This window comes from Papilio machaon, chromosome 4 (assembly GCF_912999745.1).
Source record: "Papilio machaon chromosome 4, ilPapMach1.1, whole genome shotgun sequence".
NCBI lineage: Eukaryota > Metazoa > Arthropoda > Insecta > Lepidoptera > Papilionidae > Papilio > Papilio machaon.
Genome location: NC_059989.1, coordinates 3577478 through 3594872, shown reverse-complemented (window position 1 = coordinate 3594872; position 17395 = coordinate 3577478). Strand labels below are relative to the sequence as shown.

At 33.0% G+C, this 17395-nt stretch overlaps 1 protein-coding gene across 2 annotated transcripts in view; it reads left to right on the top strand.

Moving 5' to 3' along the window:
- Window positions 1–17395, top strand: part of LOC106718514 (RNA-binding protein Musashi homolog Rbp6) — a 400846-nt gene that overhangs the window by 181041 nt on the left and 202410 nt on the right. For both annotated transcript variants that reach the window (XM_014512607.2, XM_014512608.2), the window contains exon 4: window positions 14654–14738. In XM_014512607.2, coding sequence (XP_014368093.1) covers window positions 14654–14738 — 85 coding nt within the window. The remainder of the gene's footprint in view (window positions 1–14653; window positions 14739–17395) is intronic.

Below are 17395 nucleotides of genomic sequence, written 5' to 3'. Positions count from 1 at the left end.
TGTTCATAAATTTTATTGCAAAAAATAATTTTGTAAGTATGAGATGAAAATAAATGTATTATTCACGAAGTTTTTATCGTTTTCATCGCGAGTTTGTTTTCAGTAAAAGCAGGGGTTCAAGCGGATTTAGCTGTAACTATAGATTATTGAATAATACAGATATATTATTTTGTACAAATATACTTAAACGTCTCTTGTCATATTTATTTTAACATTTTACTCTTTAAATTACTATAAAAAAAAAAAAACTTGAGAGGTGTCAAGGGACACCCGGATGGAACGAAGTTCCTTTCAATTAATTAGTGAAGGAACCAATGTTTATTCTATGAATAAAAAACTTAAGTATTCACAAGAAGTACATTTTACTTCTATGAATTTTCGTTATATATTGTCACGTCGTTGCCATGGTGAAGTAGCGCTCATTCGTCTATAGCAAAAAGTGTTGTGACAACTTTTCGTAAGAATTTTTTCCGTCTAGCCCCCTTTCACAACGCGCGATAAGGAACTTCGTTCCAAAAATTTGGTTTCATTGTAATAAGATTAATTGACAGATATCCTAAAATTATTTGTAAAATAAATTCACTTGGATATACAATTTTCGGTAACGTTGCCTGAGATGTGTCAGATCATAACGGATTCTACAATCGCCTGCCCGTATGCCGGCAATAGTCTGCCGAGGTGCGGCAATCGGACACATAGTTGCATCCCGCAGGTCGAAGGACCATTAAAATAGAAGGATTACTTTTATAGCCCAGTTGGTCCGCTTGAGATAATATCGCTAAATTTTATGGATGTAATAAAGGGAATTCGATTTTAGCCAGTCATCTGTATGTGATTATGTAACTAATGCTGGCTAAAATCGAGATAGACTATAAAGGCTTGTTGAATTTAAACATCGGGTTATATACATTGTAATGGAAAGTGCAGCATTAATATTAAATTTATTGTTTTCAGATAATTGAATTTGTTAAGAATGGTTGACTCGAATATTCATTTCATAGATTCTAGATAAATATAGTTTCTGTTTTCCAATATATGTTATTGAGAATTTTTTGTATGTAGTAATAATTTACTGTAGTAAGTACGTGCTTTGTTAGGGTTTACTATTTATTATTAATACTGTAATCTGTAACACAGATAATGCCTGGCACAGGAGACAGAGTTCCTAAATATGTACCTACTAAATATGTAAAAAATATTTTTAATTCAATAAAGGATTATTATTTTAATTATTTTTAATAATTGCCTTCAATTAGAGATTACAATAGTATTTTTTCATAAATTATAAGATTAAATATGTAATAAATTTAAGAACATCTCGGGGTATACAAGATGTAACCTCAGTTAACATTCGCACAATCAGAAACTGGGTTAAAGACATTCGTTGAAGAAAAACATCTCGTTAAGATATACATTATTCAAGCTTTCGTGAAGTTATTCCACGTTCACGCGTTCATTAGGCATACGAACTTACTAACTTACCGATCTTTGCTAGGCCTTCCAGGTCTTTGTCGAAGCCTGCCCGTTCCGTCCAAACCAACACATCTACTTATCACCCCAACAACTTTTCGCAAGTATTTCGGCGACTCGCGCCGAGTACACGCCGGCTGCTTGTTATTTAAATTTATCACTCAACTTTTATCCACAAAATTTATTGTATCAGGTAATAATTTACAGGTTATTAATTACATAGCGTCGGCGTCCTAACGGTGTAACTCTTATTACATTATGTCAGTTGCAAATTGAAAAATTCCCGGGGCGTGTGTCCCGTCTCTCCGAAGTATTTTGGCAAAATTATTCTCATTCATTAAGTCGAGAAGTGGAGGGAGCGCTCGCGAGATTGTCGACGTACCATTCACTTGTGAATAACGAGGTGACTTCCTGTTATTAGTTATGTCGGCAAATTGTTTTTCTTACGCTTTTGTTCTGCTCCAAGTCAAACGTGGCGACGAAGATTTGATAACATGCATTTTCGAATATTATATTTATACGAATTTTGTGTTTGTCGGTCAGAGTAAAACAGGATTAAAAGCTTAGTGACTTTGTTTTTTTTTTTTTAATAATTTTATCCAAAAAATATTCAATAATAAAAGGGTAAATTTTGCGTCATCTTTGCCAAATTTCTATAATTTTAACTTACGTTGTAAAGTTGAGCAATCCAACGAAGTGCGTGCCTTTTCGTGTGTAGCGATCGTAAATCAAAAACATTAAGAAAATGTACCTTGTAATCAAATATATCGAATGCTTATTTGTTATTTGATAAATACCGTAGCTCGCAAACATATACGTTTTCATTTATACTGCGTAATTACTTAGCTCTTAATAAAAGCGGCGGGAGCTTGACGTATTATTTGTTACAGAACTCTATCCCCAATAGGTACGCATGGCTCCCGGTGCCAATCCATTAATTAAAACTTATTTCGTCGCAGTAAACACGATCACTGTTTGGTGCCTTTGTTAGCAAACAGGCGTTTCGTGCGCTTGATTCTGAGTAACTTTAACTTACTTACAGTTTATCAAGCACACCTATAGATTAGATTAGTTTGATTAGGGATAACAAAAACCGATGAGTTTTGTTTGAATATCGAGGGTTGACATACTAAAGGATATGTAAAGTAAAGCAGATTGCTTTTACATCATTCTGTTTTGATTTTATTTCAATTCGAAAGAGCTTGAACAGTTATATCTGATTGCATTTACCAGTTGTTGGTACCTAAAGTCAAATTCAATGATAATGAGACATGATAAACCTTCCTAAACAATTTTACCTTTACTTATAAGGCTGTAACTATATACCTATATATAGGTACTTATTAAATAGTATCATGTTTGTATCATCAATTTAAACACTAAAACTTAAAAAAAAAAACCACAGACAATAAATGAAATATGTAAGTATATCTCATTTCCATTGAATTCAACTATGTTTACAAATTGGTTTACTAGATTGTGTTTCAAGAATATCGTAGTCTATATAAGCAAAGAGTATCATCATCATCACCATGTCCTTATCCTTCTTACGTAAGGTCGGCGCAACAGGTTTTTGTCCTCCATATCGATACAACACTATAGATAAAAAATTCAGAGCTATTTATGTCTATAAATTTGAACAAATATAGTTGGCTAATGATGGAGTTAAAGTTCACATGTTCAGGAGTGAACTGAAAGATAGTTGTTTGTTAATGATTTTAATTAAAAACGTGCAAAATTTTAATGATATATGAAATAAATGAAGATTGATGCATAGCGATGATCATTGAAATACACTTAACAACATAGAAACGGCGATGCCGACGTGTTGTAATTACAGTGCAAGGCGGTGCTATCGTCCTCGAAGCCTTGGGCCGTAATCGCGAAATGTTCGCGTATGTATTAGTACGTGCCACCGCCGCGTCGTTCGAAGATAATTCCTACGTATAATTTCCATGCTCAACTCGGCGTAATGAAGTTTATTCGTCGTTACTTCATTGCGAGTCCTTCGCAGCGGAGGCGAGGAATGTAATCAGTTGCGAACTAATACCGCGCCGTTAGCGAAGCCCCTCGCGTATGGAAATACCGCCTCGGAGCCCCCGTTAGTTCTTTTGATCGTTGTCTTGCCTTCTCCATGTCGAATTAAAACAGAGATCGGGCTCCGGTGATTTGGAGAAAATTAAAAGGGCATCTCATTTTCAGTAATGGGTCTTTGAGATTAAAATTAGTATGATTGCGTCTGTCTCGCTCTGTGTGAACTTAACAAGCTTGTTATTTTGCCCGCAACGTTTATTTTAATTAAAATTATCGAGGTGTTACATACGAGTGTGTGTATCTTAAGTCGTCTGCATTCTTAACTTGCTGCTTCTTAATAGAAATTCTTGTTAGCGTCTTGCTTGTGTTAATTTATTACGTCGCTTGTAATTCGTTAACTAAAAGTAATTCGTTCAAAGTCTTAAACAGTTAATTTTATGAGTAAATTAAAACAGCGCAACAGAGAAACTGTACTTGCAAGTTTTTGTAGTAAACAACTTGTTAATTGTGCGAAAATTCTGAGGTTCAACTTGAATTTTAATGCAAGAAGACAATTTTACGCTATTGCAACTTTAAGAATGATTAATGCAAGAAACATTTTAGGGGCAATAGAAAACTCAAGTGAGCTGCCGCAAAGTGTAAAGTTACTACAGAATAACTGTTTATGAACAAACAGTTATTAATAAGTTGTAGCTGATGTTTCATTATTCTGAACACTATCTTGTGATGTTTTTATTTCTTTTTGAAGTACATAAAAAAGTTATGCACTAAAAGAAATTGAATCATTACGAATTGAATAATTCTAATTATGTTATAAAATAAACATATACTTGTGTATAGTTTTGTAAAATATAATGTTCGTAAGAAACGGGATTCTTACCACGATTAGGCTGTTTGAGCTCCCGATATTTCGGCACAGTTGCATGCGCCATGTTCACGGGTTGACTGGTGTTGTGCGGTAGTGTAAAAAATGTTAAAGATAGCCGTATCGGTCTACCTTCTTCCTGATTCGCACAACACCAGTCAACCCGTGAACATGGCGCATGCAACTGTGCCGAAATATCGGGAGCTCAAACAGCCTAATCGTGGTAAGAATCCCGTTTCTTACGAACATTATATTAGTAAAAACCACGAAAGTTTGAAGTTTTGTAAAATGTTCAAACAAAGTAAATTCTTTTTATTTTTATTAATTATAGTTCCAAAGCGCTTTAATGGTACAAAAGAACGTTCCAAATGGGTTTACAAGGACGAAATATAATGGCGATCATTCGGAGGTTTATTGCCTTTAAAGTCGGAGAACCTTAGAAGAGGAATAAAACTTGCTTCAAATAGTGCTGAGCAATTAAAAGTAAATCGCTTCAGAAATCATCCAACGGGTTTCAAAGTAATAGAAGAGAGTTGCTTAGAATACATAAATTGAACATCAGTGAACATCATCACATGAATATCAGTGTTTCTGCCCCCATGGCAAAGAAACATACAGCTGAGCAAAGGCCCTATCTGTTCTGCATTGCAACGCTTAGTTATAATTTGTTTATTATTATTTTTATTTTTTTTATGTACATTACCTTTCGTGTCCTTAGTTTTAATTATATTAGTGATCTTTAGGTTTTATTTTCTTTTAATGTTTTAATTGTATTATAAGTGTTGTAATGTCTTTGAACGGATTAAATGTCTTATTATTATTATTATTATTATTATTATTAAATTCATTTACCTATGGAAAGCCTTACTTTGTTTTTGCTAAAATTGCTTATATATAAAGTTAATTATAAATACTTATATAGTTATTTTATGTACGAAAAACATAATAACATTTTTTAAATTATAAACAATAATTTATAGAGAAAAAGAAAAATGCAACAGAAATATATTTGTCTTTTTAATAATAATTTAATCAAAACGTTATATTTAAAACAGACAACTTATGTTCATAATTTTATAATCGATGTTAAGTTGCTCTAAGTGCATTACAAAGGGCGTCTATCCGCCTTTGCCCGCACTCACTTTTCCGCTGACGTCTTTACTTTGGTCCACATGCAAATTATATTACACTCAAGTTTCGCTGACTTGGCCACACTGTGGAAATATAACTCGTCTCTCGTCACACTTGACGTCACGGAAATTTAAGAACATTGTACCGACTACCGACTTTCTCGCAAATGCACTTTTTTCGCTTTAATGTTGTTCTCAGTTTTTATTCTGAGCGAAAATATTCATTCACATCTTTCATTTCTTTTTCTTTATAATTGGAAAAATAATTAAGTCCTTTTTCCGCTGTAAATTTATGACGATATAAATGATTATGTTTGTTATTTTGTTTTTATATAGACATATTATGTTGTATAAAATTATTTTCACTAATGAAAAAATCTTATTTACAAAAAAGATTAGTCGAAGCTGTAATTAAAGTTATGTAGCGTGCCGATAGCGACAAGACGATAAAGGGCCGATACAAAGGGTGGCACTCACGAAACAACAATAAAGTTGGTCGTGTCCGCTAGCAACTACAAAAAGCGCATCGTCCGAGGCGTCTTGAACACAATACAAACTTAAATTGTTCGTGAGAGCGTTATGCACCCGACGGTTTCAATTTCCTCGCGAACTAGCCATTGCAGATGTTCGGACGACATTCATAAATATGATTTGAAAATCGTTTTATGTATAAGTCATAAACTTTTATCTCCACCGCCGACGAGGCACTCGCTCTAAACGGTTCCAGTTAGTTTCCTGCACAAAAGCTGCAGACGTTTTAATATCGGGCCGTCTGCTCGCCCGGTATGTATCTGCCAGTGTAAATTTCGCTGGAGCGAAACGGCCGCACGGCACGCCACCTTTGCCTGGTCAAATAATACCGTCCTAATGGCTAACTATTGCCTAATGTATTTTAGCTAAATGGAAATAATGTTGCCGGAGCTTCTCCCGTTGTTGGCGGACGTTGCGATTTAGATAGCGCGCGCTGGTCGAGAACGCCGGACGCCGGAACACACACACCCACTATTCAATTTTGTGTTTATCAAAATTACTTATGTTTTCTCTATTCTTTGTTGTGAATTTTCTGTTCCGCTTTATCAGTTTTTCTATCTAGAAATATGTCTACTTCAAGGTTTATATCCCTTTTATGTGTTAAAATAAGTTTAGCCATTCAAATTTGATTTTAACTCTATGTTGTTGTTATAGTAATTTAAGTTCTAATTTTATTGTTAAAGAACTTTTTCTTCTTCTTTAAAAATGAAATAATTTAATATCTTTTCACTATTCATTTAACTTTTCTTACATTAATACCAGAAGACGTTCAGTTGGAAATATAAATAATGACAGTTTACACTAAATTCTCGTTTTGCTACGTCATAAATATTGTTCTCTTGTGAGTCGACTGCCCTCTTGCCACGCGAACTTGTATTTACGTGCTATAAAGGAGATAGAGTGGATAAAACGAAATGGGAATTACATTTATTCATAATTTCCTGTATATTTACGAAGTAAAATTGGAACTAGAAACTTTATTTTGTATTTGTACAACAAACAACTTTTGAAGTTTCACTTTGTACACTTGTGTGTTGTACGCACTTGTTCATTTTAAGCAACAATTACCTGTTCCGTCGACGTATCTTAATATCTATAGTATAATGTTTTAATTGATAAAAATTTATTAACACCTTTCTCTTCTTTTGCTGTTTACATCTTCTTAAATATTTTGTAGGCGTACTTTTTTAGTCTATGTACGGATATAACTGCTGACATATTTCTACATTAATGTTGTCCGGATTCACCGTATATTGTATTGTTTAATCTAAACAATATTATTTTAATTGCAATTTATAGCAACCATATATAGAGCTAAGCTGTTCACACGCTAATGAGCGGCTAATGCATATATCAACCACATCTACTAACATTTGTTTGCATTCAATCATAAATCTCTAGCAGAGTGCTTTCCAATGCCAACCACAAATTAATTACATCGTTGAATAGTTCACAGTTGAATATTATATATAGTCAATATAAAGTATTGGTTCCGTCATTGTATCATTTTGAATATTCTATCTATTTATATATTGTGTATATAAAAATTAATCCCCATTCCCCTCGACCACGACATCACGATTAAAACCGGTTGCACCGATTTCGCTAATTCTTTTTTTGTGTTTGTTATTGTTAGGAAAAGGTTCTAATGAAAGAAAAAAATAGTAAATAAAATTAGAAAATTAGTATCTCGATTAAATTTTGCGTACATATAGAACAAAGTCTGAAAGGCTATTTATTGTGTTTGTTTTTTTTTTAATTTGCGGGCAAAAACTACTGTAAACATTTTATAATTTTTAACGTTCTGCCAATGTTCGGTTCTATAGACCTCATATGGTTCATAAAATAAATATCAATGCGAGCAAATATCAATATCAAAAACGCATGAAATAAACATCACATTTCGATAATTGTGCGTCATAAAATAATTATGCAGACTAATATAAATATTTAATAGTTAAAACAATTCAGTGTGAATATTATATTAGTCGTTAAAATTTACTTTTCAATTTGTATATTGCATTTGCGGATAAACTGGTATGAAAAGAATTTTAAAAGCACGCTGTTGCAATTCACAGTATTTAATAAAAAAAATATGTCACGTGGAAAATGAAGTAATATTTTTATAAATTAGTAAAATATTTACGCATAAATGCACAATATTAATTCATTACGGAGCTCTATCCACAAATTGGAACACATGTTATCAGAACAATATCAAGTATTTATAAAGGGGACAATAGATTGGTTAACGATGTTAATTTTGCAGTGGTGACATTCTGCTATCGAATGCTCTGTGATTATCAATGTACCTATATACAATATTTTTTATCTAAAGTAATTATAATCTATGAAATATTAATTATCATACTTATAGTTACTATTTCAAATTTTATTAATATTTTAGTGTGTCAAATTCCACAATAAAATCACATAGAGTGACCAAATGTTGACGATTCTGTATAACATTTTAATATATAAAGCATACATCAAATCAGTATTGTAAACATTTTTTTTTATTTATGAATTGTATTGTAAATAATAAATTCTATTATTAATCAATAGATGATGTCGGATATGGACGGCTTATGTAATTATTAACTAAGTACACATTGGCCTCTATCGCGGTATCCTTGTAGTCATTCGGTAAACAATGCCGGTGCAGAGTGTAAACAAATAATATGCGATGAATTATTGAGCTTGTTACACTAACAATTGCGTATACGTACGCATAATTAGCTCTAAAGTTAATTACACCATATATTGTCACTTTACAGATTGCAAATAAAGCAAACTTTGGTATGTATATAAATGTACGCCTTGCAAGAAGGGTACTGTAATATAACTCGATGTACATAACTCACACAATTGTGCCAAACTTCAGAGAACAAGAGAACGAGGTTCGAGGTTCTATACTAGAGTCTAGGCTAGTGGGTTCGTAATGAATAAACAGGCGTGTTGCAGCCGATAAGCTTTGAGGCGGCGACATACAGAGCACTTGACAAACGGGCACGTCATCTTCGTGTAGGCACATACGACGTCGTCGGTTGACTTGATTGTATAAAATAACGGAAGCCCTTTTGTCTTTCATTTGTGTCAGCTTGCGAAGTGCAGTGGAGCAGCGTAACGATGAGATTAGGTCGTCTAAATTCGGGCTTAAATTTTAATCGCCGGCTAAAACTTACCCGGACGAAAGCTCCGAAAAGCTCCTTTATAAAGGACATTTTGGCAACAGTTTCTTAGATGTGCACTAGATTGCGAATTTAGTTAGGGGTTTAGTTGAAAGAGATAACACTGATATAGTTTTGTTAGTATTAATACTTTTTAAACGTGTAGTTTTATTAAACATTTTGTATATCGTTATTTAGTAAACATTTTTGCTGTGTTCATTTTATTTTGAATGCTTAATTATTTGAATTTGTCTTTCATTTCTTCCATTAGGTATAAAATCGTTCTTTATTGAATATTTTTTCCTAACAAATTCACTATACTCGACAACGAGTTGCATTTTATATGATTGAAAAATATATCAGTGCATCTTCAAAATCTTTTAATTGTTTATTGCTATCCGCTATCACAAAAATGTACAAACAATAAAAATATTAAGATATGCGTCAACAATATTATAGCTACATACAAGTTATTTTTCACTTGACTTTATTTTTACTTGAAGCTACATCGACGGCCGGCATCGAACGGGATTCTAATCAATTTAATTTATCAGGGATCCCCGGAGGCGGCCATTCACTTCATTTAATGCACGTATTTTGCGGCAGGGCTGATTGTTTTGAATCATTCGGTTGTACGGTCTATTTAGATTAATTATGGGATTACTTAATTTCGCTACAGATTATTATTTATGTGAGTGCAATCCGAATCAATGTTCCTGCGACACGCAATGTACGGGACACACATGTGACGGGAGCTTTTCATTTTAAGAAATATTATATTGAAAGTAAGTACTCACGAAATTCACGATATTTCAAGCAACATTAATGAATCTAATTTTTACATCTATATAGTTATATGACAGGAAAATTAATAAATAACATCGAGAAATATTAATTATGATGAAGATTAAACAAGAAACAATTTCAATCGAAGAATGAAATGAGATTGGAATTGGGACAGCGGTATCGTTTGTTCCGGCAACTAATAAGGGAGACAATATTGCACTCGATACGTATAAATGTGCGAGGAACATTTGGGGCGTGATATTAATTCCGCCAGTAATTGCTATCGGCTCCCAACCGGGGCTGCAGCCGTGAGCCATGAATACGGGAGTTACCGCTATTTGTTTCTGACGTTGCGGTTTAAGGTTTTACCTCAGCCTTGTCCTGTATTTATTTTCTTCGAGTTTCATTCGAACATAATAGCCATTCGAATATAATCGGGTACGTTCCGATAGTACGGATCTATACGAGCGAAACAATGGGCTTATTTGACCTGGCACTATTGTTAGGCGAGCAGTACAATTAAAGTTCATTTCGAATTCGTTCACACTCCTTTAACACTTTGGATATCGAAATGGCTGCCGCTTTCGTTATTTTAGAAAGTGACTTCATTGTTATTCTATTACAAAGAAAATAATTATTTTGATTAATGATTTTTAAATTACGATATTTTTTTATTTGTGTCTAAAGGTTACAGTAAATTATTAATGTACGAAGACATTTATAGGATATATAATTTGTTTGAACGTATTTTTATCGACATTATTTTAATAGTAAAAGATCAAACAGTTCAGAACTTATACCATATGTATCACACGAAATTTAAATTAATTATTTCCTACAATTAATTGTAATCAAAAATGTTGCCAATAAATTTCGTGGATTACATTTAATCGTAACTGAATAATAAGAGGTTCGGTATTAAAATCTTGCCATCAATAAAATAAGAAAGTGCGGTAAAGCGAGCTACGGCTCTTGCCGTACAAGTTCCATTGTGCATAACTGAGGAGGGACAGACAACCACAATACTGCTCTAGTACTAAGTACACTCTAACGTATCATTAAACATTATGAGGTAAATTCATAATAGTATTTTCACCACGAGTAAAGTTATAACAAGCACTTAAACGTTTTAATACAATCTTTGTAAAGAAGATAAAAACGTATACAAGAAAATTATTGCAGCACACATACGCCATAAGTGACAACTAAAGATGTATTTAGCTACGCCCGTATTAAAGTCATCGAATCCTTTAGCTTTAATTACAAAAACTATTTTTGATTGTATTTAAACGACCAAAGAGATTAAGTTTTAACGTAGGAAAAATATTTTACGTCACCCGAAATAAGTCCCGAGCGAGTTCAGACGACTTACAAGTTCATTCTCTGTACCTTTGACCACACCATTAGGATAATGCAGTGGGAAAAGCTCTTTACTATTTTAATGAATTACTTCGGCCTTAGATGTTATGGATGTTGTTTGGACGAATATTTGGCGATTAAATTTTCAAGAAAAGATAACATAAATTGGTAGGAGATAATTTTAACTATTACAAATGTAGTTTGTGACTTATTATTGCAGTAGATAATTTGCAGATTTATTTATTACTTTACCTGATGCAAGCGAAGATTCCTTGTCTATTTCTCAACATTGGCACCGAACCGAAGTAATCTTCGACTATAAATGGTAATATTCTCACAGGGAAAAGGCAATATCCTGATCTAATAATATCCGTACTTTAACGATGTAAGCAAGTGTTACTTCATAATATAAATTTATTGGCACATTTTCTAGAAGAAAACTAAGTTCCTCTTTGTAAGAAGAAAATATGGCATCGTCTCCTTAAAGATAAGTAGAACGTAACTCCATTTGGTAAAGGGCCTCTCCACTCGAAGAAGGCGCAGGGATGCCAGGATTGAATGAGCTCTCGTTCCTCTTGTATTAGATATAATATTATATAACGAAAGGGAAATTGGAGGATTCGAGACAGGTCAATCGTGATTGGTGGCAGGGTACACAGCCGGTGTACGGTGTGAACAGAGGCCCTCGTTATTTTCAATTTCTATACACGAGCGCCCTTCCTCCCAGTATGCCGAAGTGAACGAACTGCGTGTGTGATTTATAAAGTACTGATCCTAGAAGAAATGTTTTGATTTATTCTTGATGTATTACGAATATTAGTATTTTATCTTCGACCTAGAATTTTTTTTATAATAATCAAAATTTTTGAACTCAAATATTTTACGGAAACCGAATTATTGCATAAAATTAAACTTTGTCACATTTAACTATGCAAACATGTTTAATAATTTAAAGACACATATGAAATTAGAAAAGAGTTACATGATGCAAATTTTAATATAATTCATACTTTTTTTTAAATAGGCTACATAAACCATGAACAAATTGTACAAAGATAGCAAAGGGAGTTAATATTTAGTATATAACAAAGGTAGATGTTATAACACATCGCTGGCACCAGCAAAGAGCAAGGGTACCGCGAGAAAATTGTATTTCCATTTTTACAATTTCAATTTAGTATTAATTCGAGCCCGTAGCCGCTCGGGCTCACAGCCACATGTAAAATATGGATCGGCTAAGTGAAATTAAAAAGCTCTATAAATTGTGATTTTTGCAAGTCCTAAAGTGGAGAAGGCTTTTTATTATTTATCGCCGGCGCGTTCGCGGCCAGCACCAACTTACTGAAAATCGCTGTGTTGTTATTCAATTTAGTCGCTGAAAATATTTACTTTGACAGCGTTTTTAAGAATTTTGCAACATTTTATATAGCGCAAGTTTTCTTTTTAATATTTTGCAGGCTTTATTTTGTTCAACATATTTTTTAACTTCAAGTTACAACTTGAAGTTAAATAAATATGTTCATGTACACATAATTTTATATTCGACGGTCTTTACAAACCCCTTTTCTACTTCTACCAATCTAGGTATGTTTAGGTAAGCCTGAGTGAATATGACTTCGTTTAGTACTTATAAAATGTAATTTCATCAACTACAAGATAGATTTGTAACGGAAACAATAATTCTTAAATTGAAAATAACATTTTCTCGTCGACGAGATTGAATTCAAGACCAGTAAATTCTCGCTACACCATAAATAAATGTACATTTAAAATTACTTAGTAATAAAAATTTTATGGCGGTTAATATGATTATGTAGTTTCTTTTATGATTTAATTCTTTCCGAGCTTACTTTATCCTCGTACTGTTGTATTAATGTAAAGAAATGACGACTAGGAAAAAACGAAAAAATGAACCGTGTTGCAATGCTGCATTTATTTCGTCGCGCAACGTAAGCTGGTACATATAAATCCAAGTTATATATTTTTGAAGATATCATTTTATTTTTGACCTCCTGTAAATAAATATCGGAATAAAAAATTGGGCATTAGAAGCCTAGCACTAGTTTCAATATGATTTTCTACTAGCCCTATCAACCTGCCCTTATCCCTATCGGTCGGAACAGTATGTAATAATCTACCATACATCTCTATCAGCTACTATACTGAATTTACCCCCTTCTTACGCATATCCTCTTTCACAAAATCCATCCATACTTTCTTTGGTCTTCATCTACCTTTATACATTCAACTTCATTACTTCTCCGTTTATGTGATCATCAATATGATTTTCTACTATAGCATATTATAATAATTAATTCGTCAAGTTATAAAAAATGTTTTTGTTATTCTCAATTAACTCGGAAAGGCAACTTTTCGATTGTGAAGCACTATTTTAGATTAAATATACTCAAGATATTTATACAACATCCCATTACGAAATAGGAAAGAAGCGGGCGAATGCGAAATCTGTTGCAACAACGGATTTCTGTTTAAACAGCTCAATCTATTTCGTTTCAACTCGAAAAACTTTCAAGACACACTTTAAGGTTGAGCAAAATAAATACAAACGTCATTAGAGAGGCAAGACTCGGCGGGAACGAGGTACGTCTCGCAATCAGCGGGGCTCTGCTATCGACTCGTCCGCTCCTTTTGCACCGTTCCAATACACATACGAGATATCCCTAATTTTACACTTTGCAGTTTTAAATTAAATTGAATTTTGTTTACACTAAACTAGTATTATTTTGATTCATACTGAAATGTCATTTGAAATAAAATTATTCGGACGAAACACTTCAATGGAGTTAAATGGGTTCATTTTTATTTCCATATTTAATGTTATGATTTAATTTTGGGTAAACATTTAATTTTATAAAACAAATTAAATGTAAAATTAAGTGCTTTTAAAATTCGTTTCATTTGAGTTAAAATGGGTAAAACGATGTATTTTTACAATTTCCAACTACAATGTAGGTCAAATTTACAATTCCAACGAAATAGCCTAATAATGTTAGTGCGCTGTAACATAAAGTGAACAAAAGCTAGTGGTTCTTTTATAGTACTATAACCGCCATCGTTTGATACTTTTTCTCTATTAGATAACCGTTTAATGTGGTCTTGTATGTCTGGTCAATTGTACGATTGGTCTGAGTGTCTATGACCAGATCCATAAGTAATTGCATGTGTACTAATTTCATTTTTAATTGTGTTTATTTTGATATAATCTGTAAATTAATAATTTCAAGTGTCATTTAAGTGCTATGAAATATTACTTTTTTTTAATAATTTAATATTTTTTTTTGTTTCAGGGGTTTCGGTTTCATCACATTTGGCGATCCAGCTAGTGTAGACAAAGTTTTAGCTCAAGGCACACACGAATTAGATGGCAAAAAGGTGAGATATCATATCCATTATTTAGCTTAACTTGTTTAATCGATATCGCAGATGGTGGTGCATCATAAAATGTATTGTAGATAATTTTATTAACAACCGATACGTACGTGCTAGGTCATCATTATTATTAAGAATGTAAGTATACAATGGCTCTAAAAATGTAGCTAAACAAATGTATTTTAATAAAAAACAGACACATAAGCGTTAAGTAAATAATAACCTGATAGACTTCCACTTCAATAATAATGAGAATACTCGTATATATTTGACAAGTTAGAATTTTATAATATTGAAATCAAAATATACAAACAAAAGAATTCGCGTTTACTAGGACCGACGTCAAAATAATAGTACGGTAGATCTAAAATATTAAAGTGGTTAAATTAATAATACAATATCTCCCCAACGTCCCAAACCTATTACTAAGCGTTATATCTGTCAGGAGACTGAGTTCTGATTTCTTGTGAAGGTTTATTGTCGCTACCAGTGCGACATAAATTCGCTTGCCCTCCGGCCGAATGGCCTTTGCAGTCAACATAAAGTGTTAAGTCACGCCTGTCTTTATTTTTTTCATCAGTTAAAACACATTAAAATTGTTGAGTGTTATTTGAAGATTTATTAATTTCATATTCAATATAAATTTCTATTATTTAAAAATGTTAAGGTTTCAAATTCAATTTGGTCGCTTTTATTTGATTAAATTTATTTTTAAATTTGCTATATTTTAAATAATTTTGTCTATTTGAAAACAAATAGAAAATAAATCTTTTTTTTAATTTATTTCGGATTTTACGTGCATGTTAAAAATTTTATTGCATTCAAAGTCCATTAATCTAACCCTCAAATATATCACTGCAAGCAACGAATGGGTCAACTGTTGCGATTGTTTTATGATAGCTAAAGTATTACATCGATAAGTTGAACTCCGCAAAATCTCATAAAAGAAATATTACATGGGAAAGTTTATGTAGCTTTGTTATTTATGTAGATAACGATCATCTTTATATGTCGGGACGCGAGACATTACGGGCCCGCGTTCCGGGTATTCTGTGTACAGATAGAGAAAAAAGTATATTACTATCGTTCGCCACGAAATAATCTAGATAAATTACAGCGCCCGTCGTTGTTTACTTTGATTAAATTGTAGTCGACTGGCTGAAGATTAGCCGAAGCCTTGCAAATCGAGCGAAGAGAGAGAGCATTTTCTCAATTTACATAAAACGAACGCGGAAGATCGCAGTAGTGTTTACATTCAATGCTCTTATATCGTCTCTAATACTGTTATCCCGTTCAATTGCCACGGTTATTACTGCTTTATTTACTTTGTCTACAACATTTATTTTAACATTTCTACATTATTTATTAACGTTTTAGTAAATTCATATTGGAAATATTAAATTACTTATTACACTATTCGACATGATTTCATGTACTTGCTTTGAATTACAACTGTATAAATAAGCCGAAAAGTCTCGAAACATGACTGTAATTTTAAATGCTCACCGAGGTATAGGACGAATTCCCAAGAATTTGTTCCATTCTTCGTATAATCCTCATTTTACGTTTCTGTTCTAAACGGTAAGACTAATCGCATGTCTTTACGTCGTAAAATTGTCGGTGTAGCGATGTTTTTCGGGAGTACGCCTGAACATAATAGCTTTCTACGTCATCAATATTTATAGATTTGCTTACGATTTACGATTCGACTACGAAATCGTGTGCACATGTTCCCCTATTGTTTTCGCGCGTGTAACCTGCGATTTTTTTTTATAACATAAAGTGGCAAACTAGCAAGCGGTCACCTCAGTCCGTCTAAATAGCTACCGCTACCCATAGACATCCGCAATTGCAGATGCATTGCCTACCGTTAATAGATTGAGGAGGGGAGGCGCAAAAAAAGAATATATCCTCTTCTTGTACGTCCCCTGCTCCGTCATATCCACTTCCCCTTTCCATTCTTTCCTTAAAAAAAAGGAAACGTGGACTAAAACTAGGCCTACGGCGAAATGAAATTAATATAAATTTACGAAATCTTAAAGACTTACGACATTGAAATTTTTTGCTGTATTAATGTAAAAATTGTTCACTCTTGTAAAACTTCATCAACAAATCAACCATAGCACCAACACAATGACTATACACTGCCCATATTTAAAAAACCTATGTAATCTACATTACATATACTATATATATATATATATATATATTAGGTCCTTACATATGAAATTGGCGTTTTTCGTACTGGCCACTTTAATCACGAATTTCTCCTCGTTGGTAAGGAATTCCAAATTAAAATTTGTACAGCTATAGGCTCATGTATTTGTGGTTCGATGACCGTCATTTATTTGTTTTTTTTCTTCTGTTTTTTTCTGTTTGCGTCACTCATTTTACAAAATGGAAAACTTAAAATATCGCATTATTTACGAGTACGAGTTCCGCCGTGGCACTAGTGCTGCGGAAAGACTCGAAGGGTGAATGATGTGTATGGCGGTCGTGTTGCAAAAGAAAACACAGTTCGTTTTTGGTTCCAACGTTTTCGTTCTGGAAATTTCGATCTGCAGAACAAGCCCCGTGGACGGCCTGAGACTCAAGTTGATAATGAAGAGTTGAAGGCTATTGTGGAAGCGGATCCATCGCAAACCACGTCCGAGTTAGCT